Raw genomic sequence first — 17,509 nt, 5'->3', positions numbered from 1 at the left:
ACCTGTCTCTGATTGCTGATGAGCATGGCGGCCTCGTGCACGTCGCCCTGACACGCCCTCAGACTGAGTCGAGCTTCTCTCTCGCTGAAGCCGAGCAGCATCAGCTCCGTCATTTTGTCCGAGTCGGGACACAAACGTCCGTACAGAGACTCCACCTGACACACGCACACTCAGAAGTTGACAAATATGTAAAAGGAACTTTCAAAGATCTGATGCGCACTAACATGATACAAATCTATTTTTATTGTTTGCATTGTATGAAAATATATAAGTTTTTTACCCTCTTCCACCTTTGTTTACCTACTTTTTACCTTCTACTTATGTTTACCTATTACCTTCGTCAACCTTCGTTTACCTACTTTTTTCTACCTTTTTACATTTTACCTTCTACTTATGTTTACCTTCTTCTACCTTTGTTTACCTACTTTTGACCTTTTTCTACCTTTGTTTACCTACTTTTTACCTTCTACTTATGTTTACCTATTACCTTCTTCAACCTTTGTTTACCTACTTTTTACCTTTTTCTACCTTTGAATACCTACTTTTCACCTTTTTCTACCTTTGTACATTTCACCTTCTACTTATGTTTACCTTCTTCTACCTTTGTTCGCCTACTTTTTACCTTTTTCTACCTTTGTACATTTTACCTTCTACTTATGTTTACATACTTGTTTACCTTCTACAACCTTTGTTTACCTACTGTTTTTCATCTACATTTGTTTACCTACTTTTCACTTTTTATACCTTTGTACATTTTACCTTCTGCTTATGTTCACCTACTTTTTTACCTTCTTCAACCTTTGTTTGCCTACTTTTTACCTTCTACTTATGTTTACCTTCTTCTACCTTTGTTCACCTACTTTTTACCTTTTTCTACCTTTGTTTACCTACTTTTTACCATTTTTTGCCTTTGTTTACCAAGGTTTTACCTTTTTACTACCGTTGTACATTTTACCTTTGACTTATGTTTACCTACTGTTTACCTTCTTCTACCTTTGTTTACCTATTGTTTACCTTCTTCAACCTTTGTTTACCTACTTTTTACCTTTTACTACCTTTGTACATTTTACCACCTACTTATGTTTACCTACTGTTTACCTTCTTCTACCTTTGTTTACCTACTTTTTACCTTTTTCTACCTTTGTTTACCTACTTTTCACCCTTTTCTACCTTTGTACAATTTACCTTCTACTTATGTTCACCTTCTTTTTTACCTTCAACCTTTGTTTGCCTATTTTTTACCTTCTACTTGTGTTTACCTACTGTTTACCTTCTACTTGTGTTTACCTACTGTTTACCTTCTTCTACATTTGTTTACCTACTTTTTACCTTTGTTTACCTACGTTTTACCTTTTTTCTACCGTTGTACATTTTACCTTCGACTTATGTATACCTACTTGTTTACCTTATTCAACTTTTGTTTACCTATTGTTTACCTTATTCAACTTTTGTTTAACTATTGTTTACCTTCTTCTACTTTTGTCTACCTACTTTATACCCTTTTGTAGCTTTGTACATTTTACCTTCACCTTATGTTCACCTACTTTACCTTCTTCAACCTTTGTTTACCTACTTTTTACCTTCTACTTATGTTTACCTTCTTCGACCTTTGTTTACCTACTTTTTAGCTTGTTCTAACTTTGCTTACCTACTTTTTACCTTTTTCCACCTTTGTTTACCAACTTTTTAACTTTTTCTACCTTTGTACATTTTACCTTCTTCAACCTTTATCTACTTTTTACCTTCTACATTTGTTTACCTACTTATTACCATGTTCTACTTATGTCTACCTACTTCTTACCTTCTACTTTTGACCTTCTTCTACCTATGTTTACCTACTAAATATCCTCTTTCACCTGTTCTGTTATCTACTTATGTTTACTTACTTAATACAATGTTTTACTGACTGCATAATTAAATACTTGTTTACCTTCCAAACACCACATTGTACCTACTTTTTAGCCTCTACTGCCCGTTTACTTTCGTTTTACATTCTTCTGCCTGTTTACCTGCTTTTAACCCTCTTTTAACTATATAATATTTTACTTACGGTCAAGTAATACCATGTTTTACCTACTGTGTGTTTATCTACCTTTTACCTTCTTCCTCCTTTGTTCCCTACTTAAAACAACATTTAACCTATGTTTACCTTCTTTTTATCTTCTTCTGCCTATTTACCTACACATTACTATAGTTCACCTAGCCAGGTTTACCTTCTTCTGCTGTAAAATGTTAACAATTTAGTTTTTCTTCAGCAATTATAACAACCTAGCATAATGCTCCTGTTAAAATAGTCCTGAATGTTAGCATGTGGAATAGCTCGGTTGGTAGAGTGTCCGTGCCAGCAACTTGAGAGTTGCAGGTTCGATTCCCGCTTCCGCCATCCTAGTTACTGCCGTTGTGTCCTTGGGCAAGACACTTTACCCACCTGCTCCCAGTGTAACTTAGATATTGGGTGTCACTATGTAAAGCGCTTTGAGTCACTTGAGAAAAGCGCTATATAAATATAATTAACTTCACTTCACTGCTAATGTTTGTGTTAGGCCGTCCCACTCTTCATGTTGTGTGACCACGCCCACAAGTCATTAGCATTAAAGCTACAGGCACACAGAAACGTTCCGGCTAAGAAAGTAATATTTTGGACATGATTCCAATCATTACAAAGTTGACAACTTGCTAAAAACGGCTAACAAAGCTCCGGAGAAGAAGAACGTCCTACTTTAGTGAGCAACTCCTGGGCTTGGAGGTCGTTGCCCTCGACGAAGGACAGCAGACTCTGCAGGAGGTACAGGCGGAGAAACAGCGCCTCCTCCCTGCCCGTGTTGCCCTGGAGACGCACGCCAAAAGGTATCAGAGAAGACCACACGCGGCCGTGAGCGACGCCCACCTTGATCATGAGCAGCCGCTGCTGCTGCTCGCCGTAACATCGCAGGAAGCAGTCCTCGGCGCGCAGCAGACGCGCCCGCCCGTCGTCCAGGCAGGACAGCGCCTCCAGGGCCTGGTAGCACCACACGATGTCCAGCTGCAGGACGCCGTAGTTGTCCACCGAGCCCAGCAGCGTGGAGCCGCACTGACTGCACACACACACACATTTTGAGCATCACTTTGCAGACCCTCATCACCATCACGGTGGTGTCCACACCTGAAGTGATGGTCTGCCTGCAGTAGATGACACAGAGCGTCGTCATGACACTTCCTCTTCATGAGGGCACGCCCCTTCTCATGGAAGCCCATGGCCACAATTAGTGCCTACACACACACACACACACACACACACACACACACACACACACACACACACACACACACACACACACACACACACACACACACACACACACACACACACACACACACACACACACACACACACACACAGGTTATCATTTGGAATGGGGACCAAGTTTTTGATCGTGACTTGTGGGGACCACCCTTTCTACAGCTTGAGGAGGCATTGAAAAATGCGGTAAAATGGCCACTGCCCAGTTAGCTCATACACGTCTTTAAATCTCTGGATTGATGAAGTAATGTGCTGATCATACTTACTGGGGACCCTGGGGAAAAAAAAGAGTTCAAGGCCTACTGAAATGAGATTTTCTTATTTAAACGGGGATAGCAGGTCCATTCTATGTGTCATACTTGATCATTTCGTGATTTTGCCATATTTTTGCTGAAAGGATTTAGTAGAGAACATCCACGATAAAGTCCGCAGCTTTTGGTCGCTAATAAAAAAGCCTTGCCTGTACCGGAAGTAGCAGACGATGTGCGTGTGACGTCACGGGTTGTGGAGCTCCTCAAATCTGAACATTGTTTACAATCATAGCCTCCAGCATCTAGACTGATTCGGACCGAGAAAGCGACAATTTCCCCATTAATTTGAGCGAGGATGAAAGATTCGTGGATGAGGATATTGATAGTGAAGGACTAGAAAGAAGAAGAAAAAAAGGCGATTGCAGTGGGAGCGATTCAGATGTTATTAGACACATTTACTAGGATAATTCCGGAAAATTCCTTATCTGCCTATTGTGTTCCTAGTGTTTTAATGAGATTATATAGTACCTGAAAGTCGGAGGAGTGTGGCCAGGGGTGTAGTGACCGCCAGTGTCTCCGTGGGAGGAGGTAATAGTTGCCGCAGCAGCTGCAGGAGGACGCTGGCTCCGCTCATAACTACGGTAAAAGCCAACTTATTACCACAATTTTCTCACCGAAACCTGCCGGTTGACATGTGGTCGGGATCCATGTTCACTTGACCGCTCTGATCCATAGTAAAACTTCACCTTCGGGAATTTTAAACAAGGAAACACCGGCTGTGTTTGTGTGGCTAAAGGCTAATAGCTTCCCACCTCCATATTTCTACTTTGACTTCTCCATTATTAATTGAACAAATTGCAAAAAATTCAGCAACACAGATGTCCAGAATACTGTGTAATTATGCGATTAAAGCAGACTACTTATAGCTTGGATCTGGCTGGAAAATAATGTCCGCTACAACCCGAGACGTCACAAACACGCGTCATTATACCAACGTTTTCAACACAACACTTGGCGGGAAATTTAAAATTGCAATTTAGTAAACTAAAAAGGCCGTATTGGCATGTGTTGCAATGTTAATATTTCATCACTGATATATAAACTATCAGACTGCGTGGTCGGTAGTAGTGGCTTTCAGTAGGTCTTTAATGTCAGGACAACAAATGTTTCACTTTTCACTTAAGCATCTATAGAATGGATCTGACTATCATTTATAAAGGCTTCTCTTTAGAGCAAGCCTGGGCAATTATTTTGACTCGGGGGCGGGGGCCAAATTTAGAGAAAAAAATGTGTCTGGGGGCCAGTATATTTATTTTTAGTAACACTAATACAAAACCTCACAATAATGTGTTATTGAATGCTAAAAACGTTAAAAAACAGAATGGAATTTTACATTTTCTACTGAATGAGACACTCAGAATTTACATGAAAATAAAGAATTTGGGATTTACATTATCAACTATGAGGGATAAAACACTGAATATTGACAACATATGAAGGTCACACCCCCTCTCCATCCACATATTCTACAATCAAGCGAAATGCAACAAAAATGCGACAAACAGTAAAATACAAAGGTGGAGGGTAAAAAAAAAAAAAAAAAAAACCACCTACGATCTGATATGTCACTGAGCTTTAGAACTTTGTTGTAAAAATCTCCTTCCACGTCTATCCCTGACACCCACATTTCAGGCTGTGTGGAAACGGTTTCTGAGCTGTGGTCCTAATGGGTTAAAGCTACGCTCAGTTGTAATACACTTTTCCACCACTTGTGGCACTAATGACAAAATTGAAAAAACTGAAGAAGTTTAAAAGCTAAAATCAGAGAGGTGTCTTAGGCGCAAAAATTTATGACTAAAGTGGGGAAGGTGTGTTTACATTTGCAATTTAATCTTATCCACAGTTTATTAATTTATATTATTTTTATTTATCAGCACCCCCCGCTACACCGAACGGGACAAGCGGTGGAGAAAATGGATGGATGGATTAATTTACTTAGAATGTATTCATTTTAACACTCCATAATTATATGTACATTGATTTTTCATCAGTTTTCTTTCGCAGTATATTTGATTACCGTACTTTTCCGAGTATAAGTCACTCCGGAGTATAAGTCGCACTCTTCCGAAAATGCATAATAAAGAAGGAAAAAAAATCATATATAAGTCGCACTGGACTATAAGTCGCATTTTTGGGGGAAATTGATTTGATAAAACCCAAAACCAAGAATAGACATTTGAAAGGCAATTTAAAATAAATAAAGAATAGTGAACAACAGGCTGAATAAGTGTACGTTATATGAGGCATAAATAACCAACTGAGAACGTGCCTGGTATGTTAACCTAACATATTATGGTAAGAGTCATTCAAATAACTATAACATATAGAACATGCTATACCTTTACCAAACAATCTGTCACTCCTAATCGATAAATCCCATGAAATCTTACACGTCTAGTCTCTTACGTGAATGAGCTAAATAATAATATTATTTTACGGTAACGTGTTAATAATTCCACACATAAGTCGCTCCTGAGTATAAGTCGCACCCCCGGCCAAAATATGAAAAAAACTGCGACTTATTATCTGAAAAATACGGTATATATATCACGAGCGAAACATTACACACAGTTTGAATAGTAACACTGTGTTTGCATATCTAATGAAGTGATCATTTGGCGTACCACTAAATAGAGTTTGCGAATCCGTGCCGGCAGGTATTGGACCTTTAGCTTGCCTGAAAGTCCCCGCCTACCTTTTTCTCTGAATCCGTGCCGGCAGGTATTGGACCTTTAGCTTGCCTGAAAGTCCCCGCCTACCTTCTTCTCCTTGTGAGGGATCTTGAGAGGGTTCCCCTTCTGGTCAGCCACCTCCAGGAAGGGCGTCGTGTGAAGGTCATCAGTGCCGTCTGACAGCAGACACACAACACAACATTTCAGAAGGTTCTAGGCAGAGCGCGGAAGGCGGGGTGGGTGTGTACCTCTCTCCGACAGGATCTGGAACCCCCGGTGGGTCCGCTGCAGGCTCTCGTTCTGGTTCTTGACTTTGTCGGCCTCCTCGCTGGCCTGCTGCACGAACTCGGCGTCGCTCACCTTCAGCACCATGATCTTGCTGTGGTTCTTCACGTCCTGCTGGTCCAGATGCTGGGCTGAAGGCACACAAGAGACCCTCAGTACAAGGGAGAGACCCCGCTCACGGCGCTGGTCCCCACTCACCCGCATTCAAGGTTTTGCCGTTGAGGATCAGTTTGAAGGTCTTGAGGTCAAACTCCTCGGCGATCCTGTGGCACATCACAGCGGTTAGATCATCGTTGCGTGAGCCCGCCATCTTGTCGGCGTCCCCGGCTACCTGTCCATCAGCTCCTGGGCCGGCACGTCCAGCTTGGTCTCCATGAAGCTCTTGGACTTGCCGCTCGCCGACGCCTTCTTGCAGTCTCGAGGCAGGAGGAGCTCCAGAGTAGCGACGTTGGTTTCTCGGAAGGTTTGGTTTCTTTTTCCTCTCTTCAACGCCTGGAGACGGATGGACTCCAGAGCGCCCCCTACCTCAGACACAGGCAAACCCAGCAGGGGGGCGTATTGCTCTGCCAGCACCTGAAACATGAAGGATCAGATCATTAAAACGCATTGAATGACATCACATGACAAAAGTTAGTTCACATTGTAGGCGCCTTCCCGTGATAGGGCGCCCTCTGCTGGACAATGAATGCAACTGCAGTATTCAGCTGTGGGGAAATAAAACTGATTGTGTAGAGTGCTGCACCGGTGAATATAAACATAATAGCCTGGTTACACAATTATTTTGTATCATTTTATTTTACATGGACAGATTGATGGACAGGTGACAAGCAGATATTTGACTATTTCTTTTTGATAACCAAACAAAATGCTTGCAATGTGTTGAGAACAAATGCAAAATTCAAACTACAATAGTTAGCCAGAAAGTGCTTTATTAATGACGCAGCAAACCATTGAAAATGATGTGGCGGGCCAATTTAAACAACGTGATGATCCACTTTAAATGAGGTGGCAGACCACTTTGAATGGTGTGGGAGACCACATTAAACGATAGGGTGGAACATATAAATAATGTGGCGGACCAAAAACTATGTGGCGGGTCACTTAAAATAATGTAGAGGACATCATAAAACTACATAGCGCACAACGTAAAATGAAGTGGCGGGCCAGTTAAAATTGTGGCGAACCACATAAAACTATGTAGCAGGCTACTTCAAATGACGAGGCGGACCACATACAATTATGTTAGGGATCACTTAAAATGATGTGGCAGACCATGCAAAAGTACATTGCAGATCACATAAAATTACATGAATGATGTAGCGAATCACATAAAACTAGCAGGCCATGTAAATAATGTGGCGGATCACATAAAACTACATGGCGGAACACAAAACTATGTGGCAGGCCACATAAATTATGTAGTGGATCATATAAAACTATATAGCAGGCCACATAAATAATGTGGCGGATCACATAAAACTAAGTGGTGGGCCACATAAATAATGTAGTGGATCATATAAAACTATATAGCAGGCCACATATAATAATGTGGTGGATCACATAAAACTATATAGCAGGCCACGTAAATAAAGTGGTGGATCACACAAAACGGTATAGCAGGCCACATAAATAATGTGGTGGATCACATAAAACTATATAGCAGGCCACATAAATAATGCGGTGGATCACATAAAACTATATAGCAGGCCACATATACAGTATATTAATGTGGTGGATCACATAAAACTATATAGCAGGCCACGTAAATAACGTGGTGGATCACATAAAACTATATAGCAGGCCACATAAATAATGTGGTGGATCACATAAAACTATATAGCAGGCCACATAAATAATGTAGTGGATCACATAAAACTATATAGCAGGCCACATAAATAATGTAGTGGATCACATAAAACTATATAGCAGGCAATGTAAATAATGTGGTGGATCACATAAAACTATATAGCAGGCCACGTAAATAATGTAGCGGATCACATAAAACTAAGTGGCGGGCCACATAAATAATGTAGCGGATCACATAAAACTATATAGCAGGCCACAGAAATATTGTGATGGATCACATAAAACTCCATTGCGCATCACATAAAACTATGTTGCGGCCCATATAAATAATGTGGCGGCTCACATAATACTACATGGCAGATTACATAAATAATGTGGCGGGCCACATAAATATATATTGTGGCAAACCACGCAAAACTACATGGTGGATCACATAAAACAATGTGGCGGGCCACATAAGTAATATAGCGGTTCACACAAAACTACATGGCGATCACATAAAACTATGTTGCGGCCCATATAAATAATGTGGCGGCTCACATAAAACTACATGGCGGATTATATAAATAATGTGGCGGGCCATATAAATATATTGTGGCAAACCACACAAAACTACATGTCAAATCACATAAAATATTGTGGCGGGCCACATAAGTAACATAGCGGATCACACAAAATGACATGGCGATCACATAAAACTACGTGGCAGGCCACATAATTATGTGGCTGACCACACAAAACTACATAGCAAATCACAAAAAAAACTATGTGCGGATCACAAAAATAATTTGGCGGATCACATAAAATTATGTGGCAGGCTACGTAAATAATATAGCGGATCACATAAAATTACATGGTGGATCACATAAAACTATGTGGCGGGCCACATAAATAATGCGGCGGATCACATAAAACTATATAGCAGGCCACATAAATAATGTAGTGGATCACATAAAACTATATAGCAGGCCACATAAATAATGTGATGGATCACATACAACTATATAGTAGGCCTCACATACAATTATATAGTAGGCCACATAAATAATGTGGTGGATCACTTAAACTATATAGCAGGCCACATAAATGTGGTGGATCACATAAAACTATATAGCAGGCCACATAGATAATGTAGTGGATCACATAAAACTATATAGCAGGCCACATAAATAATGTAGTGGATCACATAAAACTATATAGCAGGCCACATAAGTAATGTAGTGGATCACATAAAACTATATAGCAGGCCACATAAATGTGGTGGATCACATAAAACTATATAGCAGGCCACATAAATAATGTGGTGGATCACATAAAACTATATAGCAGGCCACATAAATAATGTGGTGGATCACTTAAACTATATAGCAGGCAATGTAAATAATGTGGCGGATCACAAAACTACCTGGCGGGCCGCATAAATAATGTAGCGGATCACATAAAACTATATAGCAGGTAATGTAAATAATGTGGCGGATCACATAAAACTAAGTGGCGGGCCATATAAATAATGTAGCGGATCACGTAAAAATATATAGCAGGCCACATAAATAATGTGATGGATCACATAAAACTCCATTGCACATCAAATAAAACTATGTTGCGGCCCATATAAATAATGTGGCGGGCCACATAAATATATTGTGGCAAACCACACAAAACTACATGGCGGGTCACATAAAACAATGTGGCGGGCCACATAAGTAATATAACGGATCACACAAAATGACATGGCGATCACATAAAACTATGTTGCAGGCCACATAAATAATGTGGCTGACCACACAAAACTACATAGCAAATCACAAAAAAAGCTATGTGCGGATCACAAAAATAATTTGGCGGATCACATAAAATTATGTGGCAGGCCACGTAAATAATGTAGCGGATCACATAAAATTACATGGCGGATCACATAAAACATGTGACGGGCCACATAAATAATGCAGCGGATCACATAAAATTCTGTGGCGGGCCACATAAATGTGGCAGACCACGCTAAACTCCATAGCGGATCACAAAAAACTATGTGGGAGGTCACATAAATAATGTGGCAGACAACACAAAACTACATAGCGAATCACAAAAAAAACTATGTGGCGGATTGAAAAAATAAATCTACAAACCCCGTTTCCGTATGAGTTGGGAAATTGTGTTAGATGTAAATATAAACGGAATACAAGGATTTGCAAATCCTTTTCAACACATATTCAGTTGAATGCACAACAAAGACAAGATATTTGATGTTCAAACTCAACCATTTTTTTTATTTTTTTTTGCAAAAAATTAACTTAAAATTTCATGGCTGCCAAAGTAGTTGGGAAAGGGCATGTTCACCACTGTGTTACATCACCTTTTCTTTTAACAACACTCAATAAACGTTTGGGAACTGAGGAAACTAATTGTTGAAGCTTTGAAAGTGGAATTCTTTCCCATTCTTGTTTTATGTAGAGCTTCAGTCGTTCAACAGTCCGGGGTCTCTGCTGTCGTATTTTACGCTTCATAATGCAACACACATTTTCCATGGGAGACAGGTCTGGACTGCAGGCGGGCCAGGAAAGTACCCGCCCTCTTTTTTTTACAAAGCCACGCTGTTGTAACACGCTCTGAATGTGGCTTGGCATTGTCTTGCTGAAATAAGCAGGGGCGTCCACGAAAAAGACGGCGCTTAGATGGCAGCATATGTTGTTCTAAAACCTGTATGTACCTTTCGGCATTAATGCTGCCTTCACAGATGTGTAAGTTACCCATGCCTTGGGGACTAATGCACCCCCATACCATCACATATGCTGGCTTTTGAACTTTGCATTGATAACAGTCTGGATGGTTCGCTTCCCCTTTGGTGTGGATGACACAATGTCGAATATTTCCAAAAACAATTTGAAATGTGGACCCGTCAGACCACAGTACACTTTTCCACTTTGCAACAGTCCATCTTAGAGGATCTCGGGCCCAGAGAAGCCGGCGGCGTTTCTGGAAGTTGTTGATGAATGGCTTTCGCTTTGCATAGTAGAGATATAACTTGCACTTGCAGATGTAGCGACAAACTGTATTTAGTAACAGCGGTTTTCTGAAGTGTTCCTGAGCCCATGTGGTGATATCCTTTAGAGATTGATGTCGGTTTTTGATACAGTGCCGTCTGAGGGATCGAAGGTCACGGTCATTCAATGTTGGTTTCCGGCCATGCCGCTTATGTGGAGTGATTTCTCCAGAATCTCTGAACCTTTTGATGATATTATGGACCGTAGATGTTGAAATCCCTAAATTTCTTGCAATTGCACTTTGAGAAATGTTGTTCTTAAACTGTTTGACTATTTGCTCATGCAGTTGTGGACAAAGGGGTGTATCTCGCCCCATCCTTTCTTGTGAAACACTGAGCGTTTTTTGGGAAGCTTTTTTTACACCCAATCATGACACCCACCTGTTCCCAATTAGCCTGCACACCTGTGGGATGTTCCAAATAAGTGTTTGATGAGCACTCCACCACTTTATCAGTATTTATTGCCACCTTTCCCAACTTCTTTGTCACGTGTTGCTGGCATCAAATTCTAAAGTTAATGATTATTTAAAAAAAAAAAAAAAAAGTATCAGTTTGAACATCAAATATGTTGTCTTTGTAGCATATTCAACTGAATATGGGTTGAAAATGATTTGCAAATCATTGTATTCTGTTTATATTTACATCTAACACAATTTTCCAACTCATATGGAAACGGGGTTTGTATGTGGCAAGCCAGTGAAAAAGAGTGTCAGGCCAAGTTAAATTATGTGGCAGCCACTTAAACTGACATCAACATATTCACTGCATAATTGTAATAATTCAGGTCATTTAGTCCAGTGTTTTTCAACCTTTTTTGAAAAAATCCCAAGGCACACCACCAGCAGAAATCATCAAAAACCGAAACTCAGCAGCCGGTATTGACAAAAAAAAGTTGTTCTGGCAATTGTTGAATATGAGCAAGCATGCATCACTATAGCTCTTGTCTCAAAGTAGGTGTACTGTCACATCACACCCTGACTTATTTGCACTTTTTTGCTGTCTTAGTCCTTGTCTTGCGCTCCTATTTTGGTGTTTTTTTTCCTGTTTTGTTGGTATTTTCCTGTAACGGTTTCATGTCTTCCTTGAGCACTATTGATGCTAGTGAGCATCCTGGATGATGCCAGTCACCCTCTGCATAGCGTTATCAGTAGCCAGAGGAGCCTGTTCAGTGCTAGACTGCTTCATCCCAAATGCAGGACTAATAGACTCAAGAACTCCTTTGTCCCACACGCCATTAGACTGTACAACTCCTCTCTGGGGTGGGGGGGCGCTAGGATGACAGGGGATGCAAAACAATAAGTGCAATACGTTTTCATGACATGGTCACTACTGCCTACTTTCTCTTGTTATATTCTTATTTTACTGTTATATTTTTATTCCCATTGTTGCTTTTTGTTTTTTTATTCTTATTGTAATATTTCTCTATTTTGTTTCCATTTAAACCCCCATTATTTACTTTTTAATTTTATTTAAATTGATCTCAACTCTGTACACTGCTGCTGGAATTTTAATTTTCCTGAGGGAACTCTCCTGAAGGAATCAATAAAGTACTATCTATCTATCTATTCCCCGGCCCTGCTTTGTTTTTGCAATTGAGACTATCTAAGTCAGGGGTCGGGAACCTTTTTGGCTGAGAGAGCCAAGAAGCCAAATAATTTAAAATGTATTTCCCTAAGAGCCATAAAATAAAAACATTTTAACACTGAACACAACTAAACGCGTGCATTTTTAAGTAAGACCAACATTTCCAGAGTCTCTTATTCTTTGTAATAACATTGTTATTCTGAAGCAAACTGTGGAGGGGGCGTGGCCTGCGGGCCTGCAGCAAAGCGGGATGTTGCCAGGACCGGCCTCGAAATCAGCGACAGGTGCGTAGACGGCCCACCTGGGCTTTTTATCTAATCACCTGTTGCTCTGTTATAAGCAGCAGCCAGGAGGAGAGACAGGGTTGGGGCTGGAGCCAGAGCGCGAGTGAGGACGAAAGAGAAAAAGACAATTGCTGGAAAGCAACTGAGAGACTAATTGAAAAAAACAACAACAATATTTTACCCTAAAACAGTGGTGGTCTGAAGAACCCCCAGGAGGGCAAGCCCAACACTAACCAATAATAAATACATTACTTCTTACCATTAACACAACTTCTTGAACATAAAAATGCATGAGAATGTTTAATATTTTGAATGTTATTTTTAACACTATGATTACAAATAGAATTATTTATTACTTATCGTGTCAAGCAATGTCAGCTCAGATTTATCCGAGAGCCAGATGCAGTCATCAAAGGAGCCACAGGTTCCCTACCCCTGATCTAAGTTGTGCGGACACTTCTTTATCTATCCTTCTTAGTGGGGACATTGTTGATTGTCATGTACGGATGTACTTTATGGATGCCATCTGCTGCTCCACACAGTAAGTCTTTGCTGTAGTCCAGCATTCTGTTTTTTTTTCCGTTTACTTTGTAGCCAGTTCAGTTTTAATTTGGTTATGCATATCCATGCCTTAGCGTCAATGCCTTTTTACCTGCACGCTGCCTCCTGCTGTCGTCTGCAAGTGTTTTTATCACGACAAACCATCGTTGTCTCACACGACCTGTTCCCCGACATCTACAAAGCAATTAGCTACCTGCCCTGTGCAGACACCCAACAACGGCACATGAATTGCGTATTATAATTACTGATGTGCAACCCAATTAGGTGAAATGACATAATCTCCCACGGCACACGAGTGTGCCGCGGCACAGTGGTTGATTTAGTCACCTGGAGTTGCTGCTGTCCAGGCTGCTCAGTGTCATCGGTGTAAGGTGGCTTCCATAACTGGATCTTGTCCTGTTTCAGCAGGTTCTTCAGCTTGGCTGCTATGTTCTGGTCCGCCATCATGCTGAGACAAGACGACAAACTGTGACAAACACAAACACGCACTAAAACTGAGTCGCTCTGTGACGTCACAGCCCCCCCCCCCCCCCCCCCAGCAAACACAACTACAAAGACAAAAGCTGAAAGCGTCTTCCGGCCTACATGACAGCAAGCGCTAGCGCCGAGGGGGGGGAAGACCCTTTGGAACTTCCACTTTCACTTCGTGCTTCGTTCCTTGTGGACGTTAGCCGAGCATGCTAACATGACAACGTCACAACGCCGAGCTTCGAACAAAGCTCGTGTAGTTGGACAGAATAAAACACGATGCACATCGTAAAGTATGCCTCCAGTCACCGTGGGAGCTTGGCGTCAGTCAGCAAGATGATAAAGACGTGACAATTTCGAGAATATCTTGAATTGAAACCTTCCAATTTCGTCGTTAGTGCAACACCGCCTTCGAAGATGAGCTTAAATAACATAAGCTCTCACTCTGACCGCGTTTCAGAACCTGGTCATCAATAGATGCCACAGGAAGCCATGTTTGTTCGGAGTGACACGTCATCTCTCGAAACGATCTTTAATAGTCCTATCCGGAAAAATGGTTTGACCTAAGAAATGTTCAACTATTTAGTTTTATTTTACATTTACTTTTTATCTTTTATAGCTTCAAAATACTGGTATGAGGTTACGTTGGGTATATAAAACGTCTAACGTTTGTAGAGTTGTTTCTTAAAGACTGACTGTAATTACGTCACGTCCTGTTTACTTCTTTTGCTCACACGTGAGCGTTCAGTCAATGTCACTCACCAGGTCGGCCACAAGAGGGCAGTACTGGCACAAAGAAACATGTTGGCGTACACACACACACACACACGCACACACACACACACACACACACACACACACACACACACACACACACACACACACACACACACACACACACACACACACACACAGTGGCATCAAACTTTGATTAATGAAAAGCCAAATTATTTCCAAACATATGACTTCTATTTACTTTTGCCTGCTAAGCCTTGGACAATCATTTCCAGACTAAACATGCTGCTAATGCATAAACAAACTACAAAGCATTAGTATAAAATCTGATTACTATATACTCTAAAGCAGGGGTGTCCAAACTTTTTCCACTGAGGGCCAAACACTGAAAAAAAAAACAAATGTTTTCATATTAAGTCTTTTTTTAACCCTTAGGGCTGTCCTCAAGTTTGGTAAATTAAATGTCCCAGAGACGCGATATGGTCTGTTTCATAAAAGTTTTAAACGTAAGTCATATGACAATATTATTTTATTTTACTTATATATATTTTATAATTGTTTAGGGTTGTGTTTAATGCCCTTTTTGTCAAAAAAAACCCTGTTTCTTGGGGGAGACACACACACACACACACACACACACACACAAAGAAAACATTTAATATTTTCCCCAAAAGAATTTTAAAAGTGGAATATTTGATGTGAAGTAATTGGACCCTTAACTTGTCAATAATTCATAACAACTTTGATTTTGATTCATCCTTTTTGGAGCAATGGTGATGTTAAAAAAAAAAACATCAAAAAAACATCACACTTAAAGGTACCCGGGATCCACTCATTCACTCATAAAAATGTCGAATAAGTCAATTTTTTTTTCAATGCTTAAATCTGTAATCAGTTTCAGCTGTAATTGTCGATTATACATTTTTATAAATGTTTTGGGGGTTTTTCTTTGTCCCTTTTGTCATAGTAAACTTAGTTTTTTAGTGGAAAAAACACAAAATATGCAATATTTTCCACCAAAAGAAATTCAGAAGTGCAGTAAATGTGGTGAAGTATTTGAAGCCTTAAATAAATCAATAATTCATACCAAACATTGATTTATATTCATTATTATTTTTTGAGCAATGACAGGTTTAGAAAACAAATCTCACTAAAAAGGTCCCTGGGATCCAATAAGGGCTTACTCATAAAAATGTCCAATATGTCCTATTTTTTATTTTATTTTTTTACTTCCAACAGTTAAATCTCCAGATCAACAGCAGCTCTATTTGTGGATATAATTAAATTTTTATAATTCTTTGAAATGTTTTTGTCTGTTTTATGTCCTTTTTGTCATAGAAAACTTTGTTTTTTGATGGCAAAAACACCAAATCTGCAATATTTTCCCCAAAATAATTCTAAAAGTGGAGTAAATGAGGTGAAGTATTTGTACCCTTAAATAGGTCAATAATTCATAACAACAAGGATTTATATTCATATTTATTTTTTGAGCAATGTCAGGTTTAGAAAAACAATCTCACTAAAAGGTACCTGAGATCCAAAAAAGGCCCACTCATAAAAATGTCTAATAAGACCGTTTTTTTTTACTTCCAACATTTAAATCTCTAGATCAACTTCAGCTGTATCTGTTGATATCATTTATTTTTTATAATTCTTTAAAAGTTTTGTTTTTGTTTTATGCCCCTTTTGACATCGTAAACTTTGTTTTTTGATGGCAAAAACACAAAATATGCAATATTTTCCCCCAAAAGAAATTCAGAAGTGGAGTAAATGAGGTGAAGTATTTGGAGCCTTAAATAAGTCAATATTTCATACCAAACATTGATTTATAATCAAAGGTCCCTGGGATCCAAAAAGGACCCACTCATAAAAATGTCTAATATGTCCTATTTTTTAATGTAATTTTTACTTCTAACACTTAAATTTACAGATCAACATCAGCTCTATTTGTGGATATTATTAAATTGGTATAATTCTTTGAAATGTTTTTGTTTGTTTTATGTCCTTTTTGTCATACAAAACTTTGTTTTTTGATGGCAAAAACACAAAATCTGCAATATTTTCCCCAAAATAATTCTAAAAGTGGAGTAAATCAGGTAGAGTATTTGTACCCTTAAATAGGTCAATAATTGATAACAACATAGATTTATATTCATTATTGTTTTTTGAGTAATGTCAGGTTTAGAAAAACAATCTCACTAAAAGGACCCTGAGATCCAAAAAGGGCCCACTCATAAAAATGTCTATTAAGTCCTTTTTTTTTTACTTCCAACATTTAAATCTCTAGATCAACTTAAGCTGTATCTGTTGATATAATTATTTTTTTATAATTCTTTAAAAGTTTTGTTTTTGTTTTATGTCCGTTTTGACATAGTAAACTTTGTTTTTTGATGGCAAAAACAAAAAATGACATATTTTCCCCCAAAAGAAATTCAGAAGTGGAGTAAATGAGGTGAAGTATTTGGAGCCTTAAATAAGTCAAT

The 17,509-nt window shown here is 39.4% G+C and overlaps 1 protein-coding gene across 6 annotated transcripts in view; it reads right to left on the bottom strand.

Moving 5' to 3' along the window:
- The window catches only part of nub1 (negative regulator of ubiquitin-like proteins 1), a 36,101-nt gene that overhangs the window by 1,003 nt on the left and 17,589 nt on the right, over positions 1-17,509 (bottom strand). For 2 of the 6 annotated variants that reach the window (XM_061921472.1, XM_061921475.1), the window contains exons 1-10: positions 14,601-14,807; positions 14,151-14,289; positions 6,880-7,121; positions 6,747-6,811; positions 6,512-6,679; positions 6,351-6,439; positions 3,143-3,249; positions 2,888-3,074; positions 2,720-2,827; positions 3-155 (exon numbers count right to left, since the gene is read on the bottom strand). In XM_061921472.1, the coding sequence (XP_061777456.1) occupies positions 3-155; positions 2,720-2,827; positions 2,888-3,074; positions 3,143-3,249; positions 6,351-6,439; positions 6,512-6,679; positions 6,747-6,811; positions 6,880-7,121; positions 14,151-14,289; positions 14,601-14,725 (1,383 nt within the window). In that variant the 5' untranslated portion in view covers positions 14,726-14,807. Of the gene's footprint in view, positions 1-2; positions 156-2,719; positions 2,828-2,887; positions 3,075-3,142; positions 3,250-6,350; positions 6,440-6,511; positions 6,680-6,746; positions 6,812-6,879; positions 7,122-14,150; positions 14,290-14,408; positions 14,808-17,509 lie in introns of those variants that run through there. The other 4 variants (XM_061921474.1, XM_061921476.1, XM_061921477.1 and 1 more) reach the window with 4 other exon arrangements.

This window comes from Nerophis ophidion, linkage group LG15 (assembly GCF_033978795.1).
Source record: "Nerophis ophidion isolate RoL-2023_Sa linkage group LG15, RoL_Noph_v1.0, whole genome shotgun sequence".
NCBI classification, from domain to species: Eukaryota; Metazoa; Chordata; class Actinopteri; order Syngnathiformes; family Syngnathidae; genus Nerophis; species Nerophis ophidion.
This window is presented reverse-complemented; position numbering and strand designations above follow the sequence as displayed.